We start from the raw sequence: 21,019 nt of genomic DNA on the forward strand, positions 1-21,019 counted from the left end.
TGTTGACCAAGACGAGAATACAACGTCTCATGAAGCAACAGATAATGTTGACCAAAACGAGATTACAGCGTATCATAGAGAAATAGATAATGTTGACCATGACGAGATTACAGCGTCTCATGGAGAAACAGATAATGTTGACCAAGACGAGAATACAGCATCTCATGGAGAAACAGATAATGTTGACCAACAAGAGACGAAACCAAATTTAAAATTATACGAAATTGTATTGATGTTTTTTTTACTTTGTATGATGTTGTCATCTGTGCTGCTGACATTTGAATTTGTTATATTTTTTATGAAAGTAGCGACATATACAATGGTTGGACTAATTTTAAATTCATCACATGCCATGCAGTACATATCGACCATTTCTTTAGCATGGTTGTATTACAATAGATGTTTTGGTGGAATTAGTCAGATTTATAAGAACTTTAATAAAGCTGTTCAAACCATTCTATATAGGGTGAACGAACTTCGAGCGGACGAAATAACAAAACAAGAAATGAAAGACCATAAAAACAAAGCATTAAAAGTTAGCAATAAAAGTATGTCCAGAACAGAGAGGAGCATCGGTACTTATGATAGAGATCCTAAATTCAAGACAAAAGGCGTAGTTTTATTGTTTGATAAATTTCATAAACAATATACAACGAAACAGTTCTTCTTCAACATTTGTAAAAATATACCAGATGGACCTGGACCATACAGTAAACACTATGGTATAGCTCTGAAACAATTTTGCGTAATTTTCTTATTCTTATTATTCGTGACGCTCGTTGTAATAGCTTTTGGTGATTCCTACAGCGTATCTTTTTCAAATCAGCTGTTTGCAACTCTGGCCGGCGGAGTTGTGCCCTGGATTCTTATGAAAACTAATATATTATTCTCACAAGATGACCCGCCTGACGTAGATGAAATTTGTGAAAGATATTTTCACAAACAGAAAAATAGTGAAAGTGATTCAGAAGGATTGTTTAATATGTTTAAGAAGACTTTTGACAACGAAATTGAAAAAGACAGCAAATGGTGGATCATAGGTGATATGGATGTGGCCGATGAATTGACTTTGGACGTAGAACCATCTAAGGCTGATTTACTTATATGGAAAGGGAGAGAATCAACGTGTACGAAAAAAAAAACAGTTGAGAATCCGACAGAAATTAAAGACGAAGATGAAGGGCTGATAAAAAAAGACCAATAGCTGATAATTTTCAGTTACTAGTAGTTACAATCACCAACTTTCGAAAATAATATGATCGTAACTGCAATATTTATCAAGAATTTATTTTTTTTATAAAATTACTTTTGTTAAAAGGGAAAACATAAACAACTGAACCCCTATTGTCAGATGCACGCGTCGCTATACTAAGCGCTATACTCTCATAGGCTTTTTTCCTTTTCTTTTGTTTGAAAGAACTACTGGATTGGTGACATGTTGGTCCAGTTCTTTTGAAATAGGTAAAATGTGTACGGCAATATTGTTAATTCTACCATGACGTCTGCAACTGATTTAGTTCACTTCTCGATATTTTTGGAATGGGTGTTGCTTATATTTAGTTTGACTTCCTTTGTTGTGTGCCCAAAATAAGAAGCCTTGTGAGCTGTACTGAATGAGAGTTATCATACAAATTGTACCTGCAAGCGCAAAACGACGAGTTCGATTTATAAAGCTGGATCTCCTTACCCTTTCAGAGCACCTGTTGTCACCCGGTTTTATGTTTGGTTTTAATTGATACGTCTCTAGGTTTATTTATGTGTGGTGTTCTGTAATTTGTTTGGTGTTTCGTTCTTTTTCTGCTTTTGTGTATCCCATGGCGTTGTTAGATTTGTCTTCGCCTTTTTAGTTTGAAGATCCATTTTGTATAGTTAGTCTTCTTTATTTGCTCCTATAAATATATTACGATGTTTCTCTCTTTCGTAGAATTTTTTTGGGGGAAAATATTTGATAGTCTCTGTTTTAATTTACAAGTTATCTCTATTTTGGACGATTTAAAGTTTGACATATCTCACAGTTATATATCTATTAATATTGAAAACTGTATGTAAATAAAAGGTGTTTTATTCACCATCTAGTGATTGTGATGCATGTTGTTTGGTGTGTTTTCGGCTTGCCATTTCATTGACGTACTTAAGTATTTTCTACTTCTCCTTTAGCTTGCATTCGTTCATGTGTTTATGTTTACATCGGAAATATGTTTGGTTACATATTTATGTTCGTAACTGGATTTGCTTATGATGCCCAAATCTTCAGATTACACTGCATAACTAAAAGACAATGTGGGGTGTGTGTCAATGAGACAGTTACTAAATGAGACATGCACAACTACAATGTAATAACTAAAAATACATAGTGTCAAATGATTTTTTTTTATCTCAAATTAAAAATATTGTTCAGTGACGCTTTTGTTGGAAGCCATCAGTAGTAATAACATGTACCTGTTAAATAATGGAGTTTTGTATTATCTGCACACTGACAGTGTTATACTGATTGCAATGTGTAAGATTATGAATAGACAATAGGATTTTATATACATTGGTATCGTTATACATATATAAGTTATGAGCCACAATGTCATCGTAATTGGCGATTGACCTTGACAGAAATGTTAACGATATCTATACACAGAAAACTCGTTAACCTGTTAATTGCTGTTTAATTTATGTTCACCTTCCGTATACAATTTTACGCATGGCAGAAGCAAGCTGTATGAACCCTTACCTCAGACATTGTGAAGTCGCTATAAGTTTTGCTTGATATCAAAAGATGTGACATGAGAATCACCTAGCGACTGAATTTTAGAATGGTGTTGTTTGTATGAACTTTATATATTTGTGTATGTATATTGTTATGTTTTTGGCAAAACATTTTTTTAGACCTAGTGTGTTGTACCCTATTAATTCTACATTGTATATATCGACTGTACATGCAATTTTTAATTAAAATTTAATTGAATCGAGTTACTTTTCTAAGTCACGTATTTCTACAAACTAACCTAGATTAACCAAGCGAACAGTAGTGGGTACGAATTTGCCGTTGAGTACACAAAGAATGATGCCACTTCTGTTATTACAAATTGTAAAATGGATCAAGACAAATACAACGATAATTAAAATATTTGGAAAGGACGAGTTCATACATTTATTGATGTAAGGATATACTGTATATCTGGTACTGGTGGTTAATAAGCAGAAACCGGAATATTTTAGTGAGTCCGTCTACATTGCAATCTTAATATACCACTAATTCAAACAATTAAACTTGATTCAAATGCCTGTTTCCTTTAAATATACATTTAAATTAGGGATACTGGCTGTCTGTTACAAACTAGCAAGCATTTTAAAAGAATGTTTACAGTTGAAAGTCTATGAATAAATAACTGAACTAAAAAAGCAAATCATGACATATTAAAGGTGTCCCTGTTTTTGAGATATAATTAATGGAAAATTTGGAGGGCAGTAATATTGTTGTTGAAAAGTAGATCACAGACTGTTGATGTATGGAATTCTCTTCTTTCATTTTTTTCTACTTATTGATGTCTAATAGTTTGATTTTACTATTCTAACTTGTATAGATATAAGGAGATGTGGTATCAGTGCCAATGAGACAACTCTCCATCCTATTCATAATGTGTAAAAAGTAAACAATTATACATAGATCAAAGGAGCCTTGATTCTCACTGAGTACCAAACAATAAAGGGCCAGAAAACAACCCAAACAGGAAAACCAACAGTCTAATCTATAAACAAAACGAGAAACGTTTATGAAGCACATCAACAAACGACCACCACTGAACAGGCTCTTGGCAGGTGCATATAAATGCAGCGGGTTTAAGTGTTTCAACAGAACAGGTGCAAACCTTCTCCCTAAAATGAAACATTTGTTTAAAGTCCCGGTCAAGTCCCACTAGATCACGATCGCAACCCGCTCACCGCGATCTTAAATAAATTCAGATCATGGTAAGGTCATATATCCGCGATATGAGCGGAATGAAAATGTAAAATTTCGTTACTTTCACGATGCTACTACGTCCTCATTGCTCTTCTGATCCCGCTAGGATTATACTACGTTCTCACCACGCTTATTCTGCGACCTCAGTACGCTTATCAAGATATTTCTACGCTCATCACGCTCTCACTACGACCATACCACGAGAAATCCGATTGCAACACGATCTTACCACGCTTCTACTGCGATTACAGCACGATCTTACCATGATTTTACTACGTTTCTACCGCGATCCTACTACGTTCTTAGCAATAACGTCAACATCGTGTTTAATTTCAATACAGTTCCATTCCTTCTATTTCTGATTACTACGTAGATTTCAAGGAAACAATACAGTCATGCCACCAAAATCTACTAGAACACGTGGGCATTGTGGTATGGGTTGATGTATAGGCAAAGGGAGCTCTGATAGTAACGAATCATGATCAAGCAAGGAAGTCGGACCGACCAATCCAACATAAATTACAACCTATTTCTGGTCCATCAAGCTCAAATGACGATATTTCAGTGATCGATAGGAGAGATGACACCGATGTGTCAATAGATATAGGAAGATATGGTAGGAGTGCCAATGATACAAATCCCCATCCAAGAAAACATATATAAAAGTTAACCATTATAGGCCAAGGTAGGGCCTTCAACACGGAACATTGGCACACACCGAACAGCAATGTATAAAGGGCCACACAAATTACTAGTACTAGACGTGTAAAACCATATAATCGGGAAAACCAACGGTATAATCTATATAAAAACGAGAAGCATGGCTGGGTCGTTAGAGAAAATGGACAAGAAGTCCTAATTGCATACAGACAAACAAAACCTGGAGAGATTCAATATATTTTATGTGAAAATGACAAAAATTGTTTGTAACAACACGTGCATCATTCAAGAGGTTGGAAGTGTTTTAAGTAAATCAAATATATTAATTGAATGCTAATTTGATAAATCCTCTATCATCAGACATATGATTTTATAATTTATCAATTATATTTTTGTTTCCTATTTTCTAATTATTTCAAATATAATAACTTGGCATTATGTCCGAATACTGAAATTCTCACTGATGGTATTAATCATAGATATAGGAAGCTGTGGTATGAGTGCCAATGAGACAACTCTCCATCCAAATAACATTTTATAAAAGTAAACCATTATAGGTCAATGTACGGCCTTCAACACGGAGCCTTGGCTCACACCGAACAAAAAGCTATAAAGGGACCCAACCTTTACTAGGGTAAAACCATTCAAATGGGAAAAACCAACATATATTGGTGTCAACCATAATTCTTTAATGAAGTTTGCTGTTCTGTTTCTAAAAGTTTATATTTAAACCATTGAAAATTTTGTGAGAAATTATTCTTTCTAGATTGTTTATAAAATTAATATTGTCATTTTTTTTCATTGGCATCATTTTGGAATGAACATAGTTGATTACTGCTATATAGTATTTCGTCTGTGGTTGAAAGTTTTCGCATTGGCAATCATGCCTCATCTTATAATAATATCGAGCATGACACCTACGAATTGTTCCGAATATAATAGAAAAATTCAAAGCTGTACATGTTCTCAGCGGAATGCAAAATTGTTTATGATTTCAAAATGTGCAAATACATGTTGACTTGCTTGTAAACAGATTTCATTGAATATTCTAGCAGGCTAAACCTATCAAAATATCCTTGTTGATGGCAGGAAGAATCGACTAAGATTACAACAGTTACTGATGTGTTGTTGGTCATGTTGATTAGTTAGTTCGATTTGTTTCTCACAGTTAATACTATATTGACCATGTTGCAAACACTACTTTGCATTGGTAACAAATGTATACACTATGTCGATTTTATTTGAGTTTCTATGCGCTATACATAAACACACGAATAGAATGCTGAGGTTGAAAGAAAGTAGAAATTGTCAGGAGGAAAACTGTTTGGGTTTATGATTTAATTGGCAAAATTGTAAATATGTTTGATGTATTGAAGATTCAGATTCAATATTTTGTGTTCGTCTCATTACTTGCAAAACACAAATAAACAGTACCTACAGAGTATATACACAATATGAAGCCTATAAAACAGATATATGAGTTTGAGATTAATCAAAAGTTGTAGACTCGGTAGAAAGTTATTCTTATAAGATTTTTCAACCTATCTTTCAATAAGTTCGCTTGACTGTTTTGCAATCAGCAGAATTAAAAACCAACAAACGTGAACTTCTTATGTTCAATGGGGGTTTCCTTAAGGTATTCTTCTCAATATTTCCTACCAATGTTGATAGCATGCGGTGATGTAAAAAAGGTCGCCTTTTATATCATCAGTTTTCCCCCCAGTCGGATAGGCGTGTGAAAAAAGCATTTGAAAATAAGTTAATATTTTGTAACAGATATGTTTATTCTACAAAGTCTATAATGTATATACTTTTCTGCAAAAAAACATGGCATTGGTGAAAATTGTTTTTAAATATCATTGAAATCAGTTATCAAGTAACTTTTTTTTTTCATGAAGAAAAACAAATTATATTTGGTTGTGAAAAAAAATCTGATTTCTGTAAAATAGCAGCTTGTTTTAAGAAAAATAATCATGTATACGGAATAAACAAAGTTTAGCAACAACTAATTTGTTTTTCATATTTTTAATCATAAACTAGAATTGTCTTTAACATTTTTCAAACAGTAATACATTATTGTAATATAAAATAACCATTAGGTTCAATCGTTTTCTGACAAAACCTGATTAACAAAATTTTCTCTATTTTGAAACCGCTATAATTTGTCCAATAAAAAAAAATTAAAATAAATTACTCTGCTTATAAAAATGCAATATCACTGTCTAAAATTTTTGACCTTATTATTTATTTTTCAAAACTTATTCGATACTTAGGTTAGATGAGTAGCAAACATAATTTACTCGAGTTATATCAGTTTTACAGGAAAATTCTGTCTTCAATTGTCCATTCAAATAAACAAGAATCTTCTTGAAGTCTTTCACGTGAATCCTAAGTTCAAAAGAATTTTGGAAGTAGTCGTTAACCACGTCTTTATCCTTTAAAACTGTTTCTTTCCCCCATTTACCATGGTGACGGGTATTCATAACAACTTTCGATTTAGGTCCTCTTGGGTTGAATTGAAAAGTAATATTTTCAGTATCGTCTTTATCCTCTAGAAGATTGACAGCAAACCCACTTTTGAATATAAAAATGAAACTTTGTAAATAGAGATCAAATCATTTACAAATAAAAACAAAAATGTATTGCATGCTTTACAATAATTATTTAACATAATGTTTGCATAAAAACCATGAAATACCAGGATTGAGATGATGTACGCCAGAATCACATTTGTCAACAAAAGACTCATCAATGACGCTCGAATCAATAAAGTTTAAAAAAAAAAAAAAAAAAAAAGAAGCCAAATAGAGCATTGAAAGTGCGAAACTCTTGAAAGGCAAAATAGCCAAGATAATTTAAGGTAACCGATTCGTGGGGTACGCTATTTGCTCCGCCCCATCGACGATAAGGACGGGACAGGATGATAGTGTGTGCGTGCATGCTCCGCCCGACCAACGATTACAATGCGCTAGATCTTACCAGTATGCACAGGGTTAGCAGATTTTAAAATTGTCTACCAATTACTTCTACGTACTAAAATGTGAAGATGATTACTTCAAATTCGGAAGAGCCTATAAAAGGCTGAAACATTAGTGTGTTTGATATGCTATGCTCCTTGAATTCTTTCTAAGCAAGATTTTGCAAAGGAGAACATACACAGTGTATATGTAAATAAACAATTTTAATGGTGCTAGGTGTTGCTGAAACTAAAACAATACTACAGAATTTAAAGTAAAGAATAATCAAAATTAATACTCATTTTGGTAATTTGATTTTACTGTGTGTGATATAACTATACTGTGTCTAGATTTTTTTTAAATACCTACCAATCCAAAGACGAGTTTTTGTCATTGCACGAGACTTTAAAACGGAGGTCGCCGCCAACTTTCACTTCCTGTCCTAACGTTGAGAGCTCTAGCTGTATTAAACATTAAACTATTTGAAATTACAAAGCAATATATTTAATACCATATAATGGGAACGAATTCCAGACCTATATTTCAGTTTCTATCATTTGTGTCTTGTATGCCCATTTTCGAATAACTCGTAAAGTTAGACTTTGGTCTTATGCTGTGCTGTCACAACACTAATTAATGTTCGGGTAAAGTAAGACGCCCACTTACATGTTTAAACCAGCAGTATTGTGGATATGCCTGTCACAAACATAGGTCATGTTACTCATTGCTTATCGTTTGTTGCTGTATATCATATTTGTTTTTCGTTAATTGTTTCCTACATAAAGCCATTAGATTTTTCTTGTGTTCATTTTTTTTTTTGCATTTTCATAACGGAGCCTTTTATAGCTTGTTTTGTGGTTAAGGTTACCTCATCGTTGAGGAGGTTACGATTATTTATAGATTGAAGTTTTTATTGTTTCCTTTGCAATCTTACTACATCATCTTATATTTAAATTACCATAAAGTATTACTCACTCATTCACATGCACATACATATTGCAAACAGAATTTAAAAAAAAAAAAAATATCTAATGTATAATATTTAAGATAAAAAAAAAAAAAGAATTAATACATAAAGATGGTTGTTTAGGCATCTTTTGTTCTATGGCTTAACTTAAAAGACATCGTTTTGTTCCATCGATCCCTCCTCTATCCTTACCCCCTTCCCTCTCAAAACAAAAAAACACAATACCGCAGCCTAAATTGTGTCCGAATGGATGTATCAAAAAGTCCAATTATTTCTCTTTTAACCTTGTTAATTTTTCTGTAAATTAATTCTTTTCAGTAAACCAGATTAGAAACTGATTAAACTTTCTTCGGGACGACGGAAAGAGAAAACATACTCTACTGAGATGGTTTTGTTGCTCACGCTTTTAATAGATTTCTATTTACAGTTTTGAAGACTTCTCTTTTCAATATTTCGATTTTGGCTAGTTTTGTCATTCTTTTACCTATGAGTTTTGAATGATTCAATTAATAATATCCTCCGCCTTTTTATCCTTGATTTGCCTGTAATAAACCAGTCTATTTGATAATTTCACACAATGGTATCTTCCGCCTATTTCGCCCTGCTTTTGGTGTCTGTAATAACCAGTTTAAGTGACAACGTCCACAAATATGTTGTGTTAAATATCTTATATTATAAATCGTAACAATGTTCCTTTCATTGGCAAAAAATGAAAATATTTTTCAAATGAAACTGCATACTTACAAAAAGCATGCTCGAACTAACAGTTGATACCTATACATATGAAAGAAAAAAAGATGCAATTAATAGTGGCGTCAACTTATTAATTAGTCCGTTAAAGTTAGTGTTTTTTTCGATGACCATATTATTATCAAAATCATTAAAACGAAATTTAAGTATCAAAAACATACAAATTATGTCATAAAAAGTCTATATCAGTAATATTTCAGATGATAAAGGAGGAAACGCATTTTTCTATCTTCTTTTATAGTATAACGAAACAATAGATACATATATGCAAAGTTTTTCCAAACTCTGTGACATCAATATAGAACAGAACAGAACAGAACATATTTTATTTCCAATTAAGGGCCCACAAGGGGCATACAGAGCATACATGAATAAGGAAAAAGAATATTATATATAAGAAGAGGTGGTACATGTATGAGTGCCAATGAGACAACTCTCAACCTAAGTCACAATTTGTAAAAAAAAAACAGTATTGGTCAAAGTATGGTTCTCAACAAGGAGCTTTGGCTCACACCGAACAGCAAGAGATAAAGAGATTTTTCCTTTTTTTTTCAATTTAAACCTTCAAAAGATCGATGTAGGATAAAAAAAACTTAAATCAAATAGTTTGGGGGTGGGGTGGGGGGGGGGGGGGTCAATATTGCTTCAAGTTTTGTTAATCTAAAATCGATTTTACATATATCCCTATTGGTCAATCATTTTTTCCCAAATTAAGTTAAGAGGGGGGGGGGGGGGGGGGGGGGTCAGTGAAAAAACTATGTGAATTAAGTTTTTTATCCTTCATTGAACTTTTGATGTCGTCCCTTATACTGTAACTTGACATGAAAACTTTCAATGTATGGCTTTATAATCATGTAATGCTAGTTAAGCGTTACTAGCAAAGCTTGAATTTCTTACATTTTCTGATTATTGTGTTAGCAAGGTTCTTCATTTCATCATTCTTTATTTTTCTTTTTTTTCCCCTTTTTTTGTTTCTATTTTTTGGAGGTATTTCTTTCTTCTTCTTTTCTCGTTACACTCTATTATCTATATGCTAGCACCTTTGTCTTTATTACATATATAATCATATTTTAACACACCATTAATCGCTTTTTTAAAATACTTTTAGTTCATACTTTTCTACTATTTCTTTCCCATTATTTTCTTTTGAGTTTACTATGTTTGTTGGGTAATATTTGTGTATCTCTTCCCTCAAGAGCTCGACATATAGGATTGAGTGCACATACTGGTCGGTCCTAAGCAAAAACGTGTCAGGATATTAGGCAGTTTTGTCTTCTTTCAGACGTTTACAGACATAATCAGCTTGTCTATCTAGTACAGTATGTAACACTTATTTGATAAAAACATCGTTAAAACAAATTAATAATTTCCTAAACATGTGACGTTGATACAGAAACAGAAAGTAAAATACACAGTTGCTTGTTGCCTATGTACTTGGAGACAGGACATTTTTTTTTTAGCCCTCTCTCTTTTTCAAAAATTCATTATTTTGTTTTAAATATCAGTGACCTCTACGGAAAGTAAATTTGGAAGAATTGCTAGTTATTTTTAGAACATTTATGTTTATATGATACAGGAAAACACGAATAGATACTGATATTAATAGAAGACATAACCATGATAACGGGTTTTGCCAAAATAGGGAAGCGAACTTGTTGATCTCCCTTTCAACATGTTCAACAAGGATAATTAAAATATCAGCCTATATTTCTATTGTCTCCAAAAATGTGTTACGTTTGATAGTTCATTAAATAATGCTATTCGACAATATTTGGATGAATTCATTATACTAATCACTTTAACATTCATGACCCAAATTCTTTTGACAGTATAATTTTGTATCGTCAAATTAAATGTAATTCCAGTTCATCATTTTAATTGATATTAAAAAAATGCAATAGAAATATCTCTTTCCGTTGTCTTTCAACAATGATTTTAAATTTCAACTATTCACTGGTATTTTCATTGGCTGACATTACTGCAGACAGTACTCTTTAGGGTATACATCTGTCCTAACTTTATCATAAATTATTCTAAAGGTTGCTGCCACCACGAAGAATGACAGAAACGGAATGACAATAACTTAGTATTAAATTTCATAACCTTGAGTTCAACAAAATTTTAGAAACCTATTTCGAAAAAGACGAAGTTCTTACCTGATGAACAACGAACTCTTAAAGTCAACAAAAATTATTCCAGAAATGTTTCTTATGGTAGACGCGTAACAAGACGATTTGCACAAGACGATTTGCGTGACAAGTACACATTAAGCAATGATTTAGATGTACTACATGTATTCGTGTTACCGTTGATCTTTATTGAGAGGGATTACTGTAACAGTTCTATTCATACCTATTCTATTCCTTATTATCTACTTTAACATTATGTCTACCAACTTAAATGCTTTTTATGTTTTTATAACATTTATACATCTTCATACAGAAGACATTTTAATTACATTCTATTAGGAGTTTTACCAAACAAATTAAAATTTTTATAACATAGATATAAAAAGATGTGGTAGTAGTTATGTCTATAAGACCACTCTCCATCCAAGTAACAATTTGTAAAAGGAAACCATTATACTTTTAGGTTTAAGTACGGCTCAACATGAAGCCTTGGCTCACACCGAACAGCAAGCTATAAAGGGCCCCAGAAATAACTAGATTTAAACTGGAAAATCCAACGGTCTTATCTATATAAAAGAAGAAGAAAAAACCGGAGAAACGAAATACACTTATGAACTTCAACTACTGAACATCAGATTCCTGTTCAATCCATTTTCAAAGCAGATACAATTTTCTCAAGTATCGTTCATGACGTTTGTAATCAGTTAAACTATTTAGTAGTCCATAAATAATAATGAAAAAAAAATCCACCTCCGTTTTCTTAATAATATTTTTACATTGTGTTGTACTACTAATTTTTGACACAAATTATACCAAAATTATAGAAAACTTCATTGGGTCTAACTCTAAATATGTACATTTTTACGTTAAAGGGGCCTTGAAATCTTTTGACAGCTTCCGACATGCGAATTCTTAAGTTTCTTCAACTGGACTAAATAACTACTTTACTTTAAAAATTCATGACCCAAATTTTGTTTACAATCAACAATGTAATTTCATGCAATTTTAAGCATGAAGAAATACATTTGGAAGAGGTATACAAAAAAAATTTGTTAGTACCACACTGTCCATACTAGTGATTACATTCGTGTTCACATGAGAGGTGAGAAGATGCGGTACACAAGCCATGACATAAGGGAGCTACCATTTGATTTTTAGGGGGGGCTAGGATGAAATTTGAAACAAATAGACAGGACAGGAGATTTGAGTAAAAACAAAAGGCAGGATGAGACACTTTCAAAAAAAAAAAAAAAGTCAGGATGACAATTTATGTAAAAAAAAGTCAGGATAAACTAAAAAAAATAGCAGGACTGGATAGAGTGAAAAATAAAAAGGCAGGACAGAGATTACAACTAAAAAAAATGCATGACAACATTTTTCATCCTAGCCCCCCATAAAAATCAAATGGTAGCTCCCTAAGATCAGCAGAAAAGGATGGAAGACATCTACAGTAATGTTTGGTAATATTCATTAGACGTGTCTCGGTACTTATACATCCCGTCGTTGTATTATTGCGATATGGTACATTTTTGTATTATTATCTTTAATGTATGCCTCTATGCACTTTGTCTATATATGCGTTTTTGTTTTCTTTGTTGACATATTTGCCTGGTTTTAAAGTAAATAAAATTATAACATAATGTTGACTGCTGTATTCCTTTTTTGAAATATGTTCCTTATGTTTTCTTTATATTTTCGTAGTTTATCTGAACGTCTTACGTATTTTTATTATCGTTAAGTTTCGGATTTCATATGTTCGTTTCTGACAACCGTGCATATGTATCATTGAATCAAATAATATATTAATTACTTGTTTATAACGTGTATTGTTTATTTTAGTATTGTGGCAGATGCATTCTTGTTATGATGTATTATAAGACACTTGTTAATGAATTCATATCAGCGTAGTTTAATATGATTAGTACGCATAAAATAATGATTACGTTGCAAAAAACAAAACAAAAATACATGTTATTATAGTATTTTCATTTCCACTGCAATGGTTACAATTATTTTTATAATTTTTCGCATTTCTGAGGATTTTTGTTGAGTTTGTTTCTTTTATTTTTTAACTCTAATTAATGTCTTTTCTTTGTTCATTCTTTTTGTGGTACATTTTGTAGTTTAGGAAAAGGGGTAAGGATTGGGAGGGTATTATGTTCAAATTAGAGTTTTCTTACATTGTGATGGAAAAAAAACGAACGATCGTGAAGAGAGCATGTATTTTTCCGCGATAACAGTAAATTAAGTGTTTTTGTTTTATCCGATTAAACAGCAGTCTTTTCTTAATCAAACGAGGCATTTCGCACATAAAACACTTTTTGAATATCTGAAAATAAAATAAAACAGGTTCAAATACACTGACGTCGGATAAATTACTGATGTTATCCACTGAAAGAAATGGAACAAAAGTTGGTTGTTTTAAAAACAAAACAGTCTCGGTCTTTTACTTCGCTGTACAATATAGAACAATGCGAAGTTTTGAATAGTGGGCTAGAAAACGGTCTGCTAGGAAGGGGCACTCGGATGCGTCTCACTCCTAGTGTCGCCCTTCAGCTCTAATAATAAATCAACTAATTACATATAATCATTGGTAGGTAAACGTCAAGTGGCAACTATTTCATGAATGTTCAGGCCAAAACTGCAATTATACATAAAGATTCGAAACGGTTCAAGAATTTAGCCTAACTTGGGTGTCTGAACACATCACTAGGCGACAATGGATAGTTACCAGGGAGAGGCGCGGTATCGCTGCAAATTATAAAACGTGCCTAGGCATATGTTTTTGGGTATTTGTTTTTAATTATGGTATTTTTGCAGTTGCGTATTTTAGGGAGTATTTCTTTTAATCTTTTCTATTTGTGTGAAGGGGAAACTTATGTATTTGCCTTGGTATTTTCTTTAGGTTAGATAATGCTAAGGTGTATTTCTTTTTTTTGGATGGATGGGCGTGTTGTTTCAGCACAATCGTTAATTTTTAGGTTATTTTCTTCTTCTGACAAGCCTACTTTGTAGAGTTACCCCCTTCACTCTGTTGGTATTATATTTTTGTTTTATTATCTTCGCCTCAGTTGACAATGGTTTTTTTTCGAGGTAACATACATGTAAAGGTACTGAATGTTCTATTATTTTTATCTTGATAACTATTGCAATTTATCGTGATATACTATGATAATTACTAGCTTTCATTGACATTTCTTTAAGATAACAGAAACAAAGATATTGTCTCGTGGACTAAACTTTTTTTCTTCAAATTTTATATATATTTTGTATGAAATGAGAAAAATACAGAAAAATTCCCCAACATTTCTTTATTAGAGTTTAGTCACTTGATACACTTTTGTGTTATCATTGTACCTTGTAGGTTTACATGTACACTTTCTGTTCTTCTGTTTGTATGTTATATGTTTTGCAATTATTTCTTTTGGTGACACAACACTCTACTAAGTACATTACACTACACTATCTCCTCATAATGTTTGTGGTGGATCCAGCAATGTTCATATATAGGGACGGACATAAGAGGGGACATGCTCCAGTCGTGATTCCCGAAATAATCAACCAATTGTTTTCCAACAAAAGGGAGGCTGGGGTTGAGGTGCCTGGCCCTCCTAGATCTGCCTTTGCATGTTACTCTTCTTCAATGTTTACTATCAAATTTTATTTAGTAGATTTAATAAAGGTTAACATTTTCACATATAAAACCTAAAATGATACTACATAGTTCACGCCATAAACTAGTTAACATAAAATTTAGCTCCGTTTCCAACTGAGGACCCTGCATCTATTGGACAACTCATCATGTCAATTTCATCTTGTTCAAATGTTGATGGATCTAAATGTCTAGTTGTAAATGTTGCAGTGTTGTTGACATTAACACGAACAAAGGTAGTTAGTTGAATGAAGTTCATGGCCACAGGAAAGATCGTTGTCATGGAAGTAGAGAAATGTATAGAACTATCTTTCGCCATTTTGAAACCTGAAAATAGACGGGTTATTTACGGCACGATTGTAGTTTTCGTAAATGAGTGTTTTTATCTTTAGAATAAAGAAAACTAAAAAGATCCAGAACAACTGACATTTTCAGCTAAAGACAATTCTTTTAGATTGGATTTCGTTTATGCCATTCTTTTTTTTTAAACCTGTTATAATAATATAAAGGTCCCTTTGTAGCCCCAACATATAGCAGTTTTACAAAATTGATAAAATGTAAAATTTTAGTTATTTATTGGAAAGTAGAATGCTTCTGTTACATATATATGGGCTGTTTTTGACAATACAAAGCACATATTGTGGAATAAGCATCAATAAGTCATGCTAAATTACTGAAATCTTCACAATTCTAGCATTTTAGTTAAATTTTAAACGGTTTCCGTCTTAAATGAAAGAGACCGCATTTCTGTTCATTCTTAATATTGAAATGTAAGTTGTATGTGATTATAACACATAACATATGTATTAAGGTTGAGGATGAACACGGATGCGGCCGCTTTCATTTTTGACAAAAAAAACATCTGAAAAGTGACATATTTTGGCATATTTGATAGATTTTTCATGTTTGAGCTTGAATCGAAGCGTTATTAATACTAAACCAGTTAAAATCTTTCACATAAACTGATTGAATCAACTGTAGTAGGCACTTAAGTGTTTAAAAAGTGTCCAAAATCATTCGTCAGATGAACCTGAAATTTGGGGCTAATATCGGTCCTTACCGGACTGACTTCTTTCATTGAAACTTTGGTTTTGTTTGACTCTTGTAATATGATCATCACTTTGGTTATTATTTAGTTTTTTTCTGCTCGTTTTGAGTGCTCACAAAACTATTTTTTCAATAACATCAAGTGTGAAAATGTTTATTAATCCCTAATAGTTATGTTGTTTTGAAAGATTTGATGTCAGATTTTAGATTCATTTATATTTTATTATTTTTGAGAAAGAAAACCCAAACAATTTGGTGCTAGGCGTGTACAGTTGGCTTTTTTCTAACTATGAACATGCATTTTGATACCATGTATTGCATTGCTACATATGTAGGTTGTTATTTTTTTTCCAAGACATCCATCGAATTATATATTCAGACAATAAATATATGTTTGATGTCTTCTTTTCAAAGTTATTGTATAAACTTTGTTAAATTATTACCTCTGATCGTGTCTCCTAATATGCCATGATAGCAGTTGCCTTGTCCCGCAGCACATTGACATTCTGTTATATTTACAACCCATCCGACTTCCTCACCAGAAGTCAGCATCGTCTGGATTTCCGGAAATGACGTCAGTTGTCTTTGTTTTGCTTGATTCTTTACCCATAGGCTGTAAAGATTAAATGATAATGTTTAACTTTAGTCATGAACACCCGACCCGAAATATATAAAAGAACGTAAAACTACTTGAAAACGTAATCCATTATAGAAGGTAAAGTAAAATTATTCTTAAATTCGATTACGGCGAATTTTTGACCGAGGGAGTTGTTTTTTTTAGTTTTTCAATAAATCTGAAGTGATGTTATTATGCTATATGTAATCACTGGCATGTTATCAATCATGTCAATTCCAAATTGTAATGCAAACAGTTCTTAGCGTATTTTCTAGATTTAATTTCATCAGAAACACAAAATTAAAAGGCAAGGATGTAGATCATCACTGGAATAAATGAAAATATTATCACCTTAGATAAACTCAAACAATAGTTTTACCGATAGCAGGTCAACTTTGTTTGACATATTCCCAAAGAGACTCGTGTAATTGTCGACTTAATTTTAATATTTGTATTTATTTTTTTCTTCTTTCCCTGGAGGATGTACGTTACTCTGTTTAAAATAACAAGCTTTTAAAAAGACTATTATATATCAAAAGTTAATCAAAGAAACGAAAAAAGCAAAGAAAAACTATGGGTCAATGTGTTCGTTTTCGAAATATAAGCCATTTAAAACTTGGCGGGAAATAAATCTCTCTAGAATTTTTATATATTTAACATTGGCACCTTTTTTTTTGAAAAAAACGATTAATAAAAAGCAAGGATTTTATAAGATTTTCAAAGAAGATATTTTAAACTATGTTTAATCAAATAATGGAACGAAAAGTTGGGGTTAATGGGCAAAGGAGTAGGTCCGGTAAGAGCCCTTTTTGGCCCCAAAATATAGCAGTTTTACAAAATTGTTAAAATGGAAACTTTTATTTATTTATTGGATAGAAGAATGGTTCTGCTACATAAATATGGGCTGTTTTTGATAATACAATGCACATATATTTGGTACTAGCACCATTAAGTCATGCTTGATTACTAAAATCTTCTCAATTCCAGCATTTTAATTAAATTCTAGACGGTTTCCGTGTGAAACGAAAGTGGCCGCATTCGTGTTCATCCAAAAAATTGAAATGGAAGTTGTATTTGGTGATAATACATAACATATATAAAGATTGAGGATGAACACGGATGCGGCCACTTTCATTTTTGACAAAAAAACATCTGAAAAGTGACATTTTTTCGCATGTTTGGTAGATTTTTCAGATTTGAGCTTGAATCGGATCGTTTTAAATGACGAAATAAGTTAAAATCTTTCACAAAAGTTAATTGAATCAAATGAAATAAAAAAGTGTTTCAAAAGTGGTCAAAATCTTTCGTCAGATGAATTTGAAATTTGAGGCCAAAATCGGTCTTTACCGGACCTAATCCTTTGTTTAACATGGATAAAACCAGAGGATGCCGAATATCTGTCAAAAATAAAAAAAAAAAATGTGGGTCGAACTTCCTTAAATAACATTTTTCTTAATTTGACAAGGTGTTTGTCTTTAATAACGCAAAATCTGCCACAGAAAACTACTCTTACCTTCCTTGTCCTTCTGTCCATTTACAATATGTTCCTGCTATGTTGTCTGTAATATTTATATATACTCCAGGTTGTGCCCAAAACACCTTTGCAGTATCATTTACAATCCAAAATGTATGTATTTCTTTATTTAGATCTAAATTTAGATACATATTGTTATTAATTTTCTTTTCAAACACTATTTTCTCTGAATTTTTTTCGGAAAAAATCCTTATGATTTATTTTTGCATATGTTGTAACGAAATTAGATATAGAATCGATATTCTTACAATGACGATATTTCTGCAAATCAGCACAAGAAGATAGTTCATTCTGTGAGACTGTGAAATGTTGTCAACCAATGGAATTGATTGACTGCTAAATGTGGCCAACCAATGATTGACGTAACATTGAACAATGTAATACACAGTCGCAGCTCAAGTATTTGGTGTTTGTGTTACTTCTTTAATAATCTGTTTTACAATTGCGAGAAAAAACACACTAAGAAAAAGTTTAAAAGAATTGATGTCCTACCAAAACTTTAACAGTTTTTCCATTGGTATTGTTGTTATGTTTTATTTCTTTTAAATTCATTGCAGATATTTGTTTTTTTCACTAATTTTTTGCATTGATTGTTAATCCCTAGACTCTTTGTGTTACTACATGTTTTGTTTGTTAAAAGGGTCAGGGGTAGATAATGAAACACAAAAGAAAAACACAAATATTGTGCAAATAACGTATGGATCATAAATTTATTATCATGAGAACCACTTCCATGATGTCTGTAAAATAATGTAAGAATTATTACATTTTTTACGTCTACAAAGTCTGAATGGTTTTTAAATGTCTGGTTCAAATAAAGATATACTTTGTCTCTTACGATCAAAAGACTTTTGTATTGCTGTTCATGTTTGTATTTTATTTTTCAATTTGATTTTCGGTAAATCGGGTTTGTTTTAAGAACCGAGACACATTTCATATTTCCCAAGGAGCCTCATGAGCTATTGTAAAAAATGAGAGACGTGAATAACATATAAGGATTGATTAATGAAAGGTGTTGAATACCAGTTTTACAATATGATGCTATTTCGAGGCGAGTCAGTTTTTCATATAGTGTAGGAAGCTGTAGAGCTCGGAAGAACTACCGATCTTCGGTAAGAAAACTGACAATCCTAGTCAAATAAGACTGGACTAGAGTACACCTGTCAGGTGATGATTTTAAACTCAAAACCTCAGTGTTGACATGCTGGCACAGTAATACGATTAATAAAAGGAAGAACTACAACTGATAATTACCGTTTTGGTTGATGTAGTCTACGTTACTGAATATCAACTGTCCTGCATCCTCTACTGTATTTTTACTGGCACTGAAGTATTTGATTTCACCACCAAATACGGGAATGTCTTTAAATGGAGGTGAAGCGGATTGTAGACAACTCGATATGTTAAAAAAGTATCTCACTTGTGCGCCATTTTCTAGGTAAGAAACAAGCGAGTCGTAGGTTTGTACTGGAATTGATCTAAACAAAAAAGTTATAGCATGTAGACAGATGTTTTAGAAATGAAATGAATCAAATCCTCCAATCATGTAACAGTTTACTGAATTCGGTAAAGAATTACAACATGTACAACATGTGCTAAAATGGAGATTTTCTAGTAAACTTTTTGATGATCATGCAGTTCTTCGCATCAGGTTATTTACGTTTCATAGTCAACGCCCAAGAGTAAAAACGATCGACTTAAACGAAGTTGTTATACACAACCTGCCCAGTGCAATACATTCTGTAATATCTACGTTATTCAGAGATTTTAATCCTGTTTGTAATTTTTCCTTATCGGGATTCAACGAGTAAAGAGTATAAAAGTGCAATAATTTTCCTTTTTAATCGTTTTAGCGTACAGCAACTGATTGTACGCAATGGTTTTTCATAACGAAGTAAATTCCAACAAACATTAATTTATTGCTATACAAAATCATTCAATGACATCATGATAAAAAATGAAAGACGTTTAAAAGAACTCACCGTTGATTATCTGAAATCAAGAACGAAGATATAAGACAAATATTAAGACAAAACAGGTAAACTATGGAATTAGCCATTATGACATCAGACTTCTTCATATTTCCGTCAAGAAAATTCTTCGAGTGATAACTTTGATGCAATGTTACCTAAAGAACTGATAACCTATTTATATAACAACATAAGACCTTGTGTTAACCACGTGGTCAAGGTCATATCATACGATATGTACAAAGTCCAAAGTACTTGCAGACATTCCATACTTTAAAACGTTTCCGTGAATGTGAGATGGATTGGTCATTATGAGAAATTCAGTTTTCTTTGGTGAATTAACGTTTGTCTTTAGTTCATAACCAGCATTCAATAAGGAAGGTCAATTCAATTATTGGGGAAATGGGGAGGGGTATATCTGTAGGACTCGGAGATGCGATGGGGACGCTAAAATGCGATGGTCACGCTGAAGTGCGATGGTCTACGCCGAAGTGCGATTGTCCGTACGCTGAAGTGTGATGGTCTATTTTACGCACTATCGCTAGTTGAACCTCCTTTCTACAGACGTTCACATATTATTATAAGTATTTTTTTCATGTATTTCTGTCTTTTTAATTTACATTTATTTTTTGTCTCTGGTGGTCCTTAATCCAGTCACATACTAAATGCGAGTTCGTACTCTTCGATTTCCTATATATATATACGTTGTTTATCTGTGTATGCTTCGTGTATACATTTTCATTTTGAAGAAGAATTTACATCTGTAGAATAGAACGTATTTCGAG

General features: G+C 32.3%; 2 protein-coding genes across 2 annotated transcripts; both read right to left on the reverse strand.

The window, feature by feature from the left end:
- Positions 1 to 6,701: 6,701 nt before the first annotated feature.
- Positions 6,702 to 9,327, reverse strand: LOC134686112 (uncharacterized). Its single transcript, XM_063545789.1, has 3 exons — positions 9,281 to 9,327; positions 7,939 to 8,030; positions 6,702 to 7,186 (listed from the first exon to the last, which is right to left on the reverse strand). The coding sequence occupies exons 1-3, from the start codon at positions 9,287 to 9,289 to the stop codon at positions 6,871 to 6,873; spliced, it is 417 nt and encodes a 138-aa protein (XP_063401859.1). The 5' UTR covers positions 9,290 to 9,327; the 3' UTR covers positions 6,702 to 6,870.
- A 5,800-nt stretch (positions 9,328 to 15,127) lies between these two features.
- Positions 15,128 to 20,386, reverse strand: LOC134686114 (uncharacterized). Its single transcript, XM_063545790.1, has 5 exons — positions 20,247 to 20,386; positions 19,519 to 19,742; positions 18,244 to 18,379; positions 16,558 to 16,727; positions 15,128 to 15,394 (listed from the first exon to the last, which is right to left on the reverse strand). Exons 1-5 carry the CDS (start codon positions 20,342 to 20,344, stop codon positions 15,153 to 15,155), a joined length of 870 nt encoding a protein of 289 aa, XP_063401860.1. The 5' UTR covers positions 20,345 to 20,386; the 3' UTR covers positions 15,128 to 15,152.
- Positions 20,387 to 21,019: the final 633 nt, after the last annotated feature.

Source organism: Mytilus trossulus, chromosome 10 (assembly GCF_036588685.1).
Source record: "Mytilus trossulus isolate FHL-02 chromosome 10, PNRI_Mtr1.1.1.hap1, whole genome shotgun sequence".
NCBI classification, from domain to species: domain Eukaryota; kingdom Metazoa; phylum Mollusca; class Bivalvia; order Mytilida; family Mytilidae; genus Mytilus; species Mytilus trossulus.

Excerpts from the sequence above, each read along its gene's own strand:
- LOC134686112 (XM_063545789.1), bottom strand. Across the intron at positions 7,187-7,938 it reads AAAAACTCGTCTTTGGATTG|TGGGTTTGCTGTCAATCTTC; the intron begins GTAGGTATTTAA and ends TATATTCAAAAG.
- LOC134686114 (XM_063545790.1), bottom strand. The coding sequence starts at position 20,344 with ATGAAGAAGTCTGATGTCATAATGGCTAATTCCATAGTTTACCTGTTT. Across the intron at positions 19,743-20,246 it reads TTGATTTCAGATAATCAACG|ATCAATTCCAGTACAAACCT; the intron begins GTGAGTTCTTTT and ends TTTTTTGTTTAG. Across the intron at positions 16,728-18,243 it reads TGGACAGAAGGACAAGGAAG|CCTATGGGTAAAGAATCAAG; the intron begins GTAAGAGTAGTT and ends TAATCTTTACAG.